General features: G+C 46.1%; 1 protein-coding gene across 1 annotated transcript; it reads right to left on the reverse strand.

Annotated features, from left to right (window-relative positions):
* Positions 1 to 599: 599 nt before the first annotated feature.
* Positions 600 to 4,699, reverse strand: LOC119966677 (plectin-like). Its single transcript, XM_038798739.1, has one exon. It carries the CDS (start codon positions 4,625 to 4,627, stop codon positions 767 to 769), a length of 3,861 nt encoding a protein of 1,286 aa, XP_038654667.1. The 5' UTR covers positions 4,628 to 4,699; the 3' UTR covers positions 600 to 766.
* Positions 4,700 to 5,342: the final 643 nt, after the last annotated feature.

Below are 5,342 nucleotides of genomic sequence, written 5' to 3' on the forward strand. Positions count from 1 at the left end.
GGGCGGCACGGTAGCACAAGTGGCTAGAACTGTGTCTTCACAGCGCCAGGGTCCCAGGTTCGATTCCCCACTGGGTCACTGTCTGTGCAGAGTCTGCACGTTCTCCCCGTGTCTGTGTGGGTTTCCTCCGGGTGCTCCGGTTTCCTCCCACAAGTCCCGAAAGACGTGCTGTTGGGTGAATTGGACATTCTGAATTCTCCCTCTGTGACCCGAACAGGTGCTGGAATGTGGCGACTAGGGGCTTTTCACAGTAACTTCATTGCAGTGTTAATGTAAACATACTTGTGAAAGATTGTTATTATTGAGCAATGGAAGTGACATTAATTCGAACAGATAAGGACCTCTCTGCTGTGATATTCTCCCACAGGCAGAATCTGAGATTTCAAAACTATTTCTAAAAATTAATTTAGGGGATGTGGCCGTCGCTGGTTAGCCCAGCATTTATTGCCCATCCCTGGTTACCCTTCAGAAGGTGGTGGTGAGCTGCCTTCTTGAACCGTTACAGTCCAGCGGTTCTTTGTGAGTAAAGGAAGGATGGATGTGTTCCGACAGAAAACTCAGGAGCAAGTGAGAGCAGTGAATCCATGGAGGAATAACCATTTGTTGAAACACAATCTTTATTTAATTCATTTATTTAATTCATTCATTTATTCCCGTACCAGCCTCCCTGAACAGGCGCCAGAATGTGGCGACTAGGGGCTTTTCACAGTTACTTCATTTGAAGCCTACTCGTGACAATAAGCGATTTTCATTTTTTCATTTTTCATTATTTCTTAAGCAACAGCAGACTGAGACCCGTCTCTGGGTCTTTAACACATCTATCCATCAGCTGCAGATAGGTCAGGTTCTCTCGGGTGTTGGGGTCAAAGAAACCTTTGGTGTCATCACCAGCATCTGAGAGAACCTTATTCATTTCCAAATCAAACATGCCTCGTTTGTAAGCCACTTCCACAGGCAGTCGGTGACTGTGCACAGGATCAATGATGCCTCCTGTGGCAATCTGGGCCTCAAGGAGACGGATTCCATGGTCTTTAACAATCAGATCTTTCTTCAGGGCCTGGAACAAGGAGATCACATCACCCGTATAAGGGTCTTTGTAACCAGTCACTGCTCTTTCAGCAGACAGAAGCTTCTGATGGAGATCTGCACTCACGAGATTTTCCTTAACTGCCTCATCAACAGTGAACTTTGCATTCTTAACTGGGTCAATGAGGAATCCAGTTGCTGCCTGAGCTTCCAACAGGATCAATGCTGTTCCCGGCATCAGCAGCTTCTTCTTCATCGCCTGGGAGATACTCATCTTCTCTTTGGAACGTTCCAGAAAGATTCCAGCGATGCTGCCTGATCCTTGGAGATATTTCTTGACTGATTCTGAGTCACTGACCTGTTGCACAGTCTTCTTACCTTCTTTCAGATCCTTCAATGTTTTTGCGTCGATGATATTAGATGCCACCAGTTCTTCTCCAGAGATTTCAGATCTGAACCCTGTGAAAGTGATTGAAGTCACTATCTGTGTTCGAGTTTCCATAATCATTGTGCGGATGATATTGCCAATTGTCTCCAGATCAATCTCCTTCTTTCGGTATTGCTCCATCAGTTCCTTCCTCCTCTCTTCAGTGAAGAGTTTGGAATGGATGAAAGACCAGACAGAGAAGCACAATATTTCATCACTAAAATCTGCTTCAACCTGCCCAGCAGTAAGAGATGTGCAGATCTGAGATGTGACAATCGTAGAAGAAGTTTTACAGACTGGCTCTGTTTCAGTTTCCTCAATAATTGTAGTGATCATTTTGACGATGGTCTGCATATTGATCTCCTTCCTTCTGTACCTCTCAATCAGCTCCTCCCTCTTCTCTTCAGTCAAATAGTTTGAGTGAATAAGTTCCCAGACTGAGACAGACTTGCCCTTGAATTCGCAACGTGTGACAAATATTAATTCCTTCCTGAAAGATCTCTCAATTTCTTCAATGCTGAATCCCTGCTTCTGCTTCACGCTCCTGTTTGTCATTGTCAACAAGCAGAGACCCGTCTCTGGGTCTTTAACACATCTATCCATCAGCTGCAGATAGGTCAGGTTCTCTCGGGTGTTGGGGTCAAAGAAACCTTTGGTGTCATCACCAGCATCTGAGAGAACCTTATTCATCTCCTCATCAAACATGCCTCGTTTGTAAGCCACTTCCACAGGCAGTCGGTGACTGTGCACAGGATCAATGATGCCTCCTGTGGCAATCTGGGCCTCAAGGAGACGGATTCCATGGTCTTTAACAATCAGATCTTTCTTCAGGGCCTGGAACAAGGAGATCACATCACCCGTATAAGGGTCTTTGTAACCAGTCACTGCTCTTTCAGCAGACAGAAGCTTCTGATGGAGATCTGCACTCACGAGATTTTCCTTAACTGCCTCATCAACAGTGAACTTTGCATTCTTAACTGGGTCAATGAGGAATCCAGTTGCTGCCTGAGCTTCCAACAGGATCAATGCTGTTCCCGGCATCAGCAGCTTCTTCTTCTTTGCCTGGGAGATACTCATCTTCTCATTGGAATGTTCCAGCATGATTCCAGCAATGCTGCTTTCACCCTGCAGGTATCTCCTCATTGAGGGTATTTGAAGAAGATCTGAAACTGATTTCTTTCCTGTCTGTACTTCCATAAGCACGCTGTTATCAATCACTTGAGATCTCAGCAACTCCACAAGAGAAACTTTCTTTCGAAAGCCATCGACAGTAATGTCTGTCTGAGTTGTGCGCTCCGTTTCTTCAGTCATGGTGATGAAGATGGTAATGATTTGTTCAATTGTCAGTTTTTTTGAGCTGAATTCTCGCGCTATCTCTCTTCTTTTTGTATCTGTGATGTAATCAGAGTTGAGAAATTCCCAGATTGACATAGTTCTTCCTTGGAATTTTCCCATTGCAATGGAGAATTGAGCCTTTTGGAATGCAACTGATGTTTGACTATCCATATACTGCAGATCCCTCAGACACAACAGGCAAAGCCCAGTTTCCTGCTCAATCTTACATCTGTCCATCAGCTGCAGGTACGTCAAATTCTCTTTCGTGTTGGGGTCAAAGAAACCTTTGGTGTCATCACTGGAGTCGGCGAGAATAGCGTTCATCTCCTTGTCAAACAGCTTTTTCTGAAAAGCCACTTCCACAGGCAGTCGGTGACTGTGCACAGGATCAATGATGCCTCCTGTGGCAATCTGGGCCTCAAGGAGACGGATTCCATGGTCTTTAACAATCAGATCTTTCTTCAGGGCCTGGAACAAGGAGATCACATCACCCGTATAAGGGTCTTTGTAACCAGTCACTGCTCTTTCAGCAGACAGAAGCTTCTTATGGAGATCTGCACTCACGAGATTTTCCTTAACAGCCTCATCAACAGTGAACTTTGCATTCTTAACTGGGTCAATGAGGAATCCAGTTGCTGCCTGAGCTTCCAACAGGATCAATGCTGTTCCCGGCATCAGCAGCTTCTTCTTCATCGCCTGGGAGATACTCATCTTCTCATTGGTTGTCTCCACAAAGACTCCAGCGATGCTACATATACCTGTTAGATATCTCTCGACAGATTTGATCTCTGACACCTCCTGGCTGCTCATTAGTCCTTGCTGTAGTTTATTATATACTGTCTGGTCAATGATCTTACAATCCAACAATTGTTGTGAAGACACTCTCCGCCTTAACCCACGGAATGTCACTGCCTTCTTCTTCTCTGTGTGTTCAATGATTGTGGTGACGCTGGTGATAATTGATTCAACTGTGACTTTTCCTGATTTGAAATTTTGAATAAACTCCTCCGTTTGTTCTTCGGTGAAGTATTCGGAGTTGAGAATTTCCCATAATGTCACTTTGCGGCTGCTGAATCTGCCCTTTTTAACCGAAATCAAAGTCTTTCTCAGGATCTCCTTGGAGTTTTCATCTACTTGAATTTTCACTCCCTTCAGTACCTTATCGGTCACAATCAGCAAAGAGAAACCTGTCCTCGGGTCAGTCACACATCTCTGCTTCATCTCCAGGTAGCTCAGGTTCTCTTGGGTATTGGGGTCGAAGAATCCTCTAGTGTCATCACTAGGATCAGCCAGCTTCTCGTTCAACTCTTTGTCAAATATGCCTTTCTGATAGGCTGCATCCACAGCAACACGATGACCAGTGAGTGGGTCAATAATACCACCAGTAGCCACCTGGGCTTCCAGGAGACGGATGGCTCGAGAAGGGACCACTAGATCTTTCTTCATTGCTTGGAAGAGGGAGATCATGTCCCCTGTATAGGGGTCTTTAAAACCCAATACTGCCTTTTCTGCAGCCAGCAGCTTATCATACACATTGTTCCCAATGATTCCTCCCTGGAATGCCTCAGTGACGGAAAGCTTTTGATCTGTCACAGGGTCAATGATGGAACCAGTAGCTGCCTGAGCCTCCAACAGCAACAAGGCTGTCCCTGCAGTCAGGAGCTGCTTCTTCATGGCCTGATAGATACTCATCTTTTCATTGCTTGAATAAATCAGGAGACCAGCAATGCCACTTTCACCCTTCTGGGGCACATGGCTGTTCTGCTTGCTCAGACTGTCACCTGTAGTCAGTGAGGAGGCGAGATCCACTCCTTTCTGCACCTGTCCTGTGTTCTCCATTGTCTCTGGGTGTCGGTGTGTGTCAAGCCGATTCCACACCAATATCACGGACTGTCATTTAAAAACACAAAAACATCATTATTGGTCAGAGTTGGATTATGGTTAAAACTCCTGAATAAACAGCTGAATTGTTCTGGAGCACTGAGAGGAAGTGGGATAACAACACAGTATGATGGTTTTGTTTTAGATTCAAGAAACAATCATTATCATCATAGATTATCATAGAATTTACAGTGCAGAAGGAGGCCATTCGGCCCATCGAGTCTGCATCGGCTCCTGGAAAGAGCACCCTACCCAAGGTCAACACCTCCACCCTATCCCCATAACCCCATAACCCAGCAACCCAGTAACCCCACCCAACACTAAGGGCAATTTAGCATGGCCAATCCACCTAACCCGCACATCTTTGGACTGTGGGAGGAAACCGGAGCACCCGGAGGAAACCCACGCACTCACGGGGAGGACGTGCAGACTCCGCACAGACAGTGACCCAGCCGGGAATCAAACCTGGGACCCTGTAGCTGTGAAGCAATTGTGCTAACCACTATGCTACCGTGCTGCCCATTACATACTTCCCTGTCCTGTTTCTCCCTCCAAAGTGCATCTGGTTTAGCTTACTGGGCTAAATCGCTGGCTTTTTAATGCAGACCAAGCAGGCCAGCAGCACGGTTCAGTTCCCGTACCAGCCTCCCCGGACAGGCGCCGGAATGTGGCG

The sequence above is a fragment of the Scyliorhinus canicula genome, chromosome 5 (assembly GCF_902713615.1).
Source record: "Scyliorhinus canicula chromosome 5, sScyCan1.1, whole genome shotgun sequence".
NCBI lineage: Eukaryota > Metazoa > Chordata > Chondrichthyes > Carcharhiniformes > Scyliorhinidae > Scyliorhinus > Scyliorhinus canicula.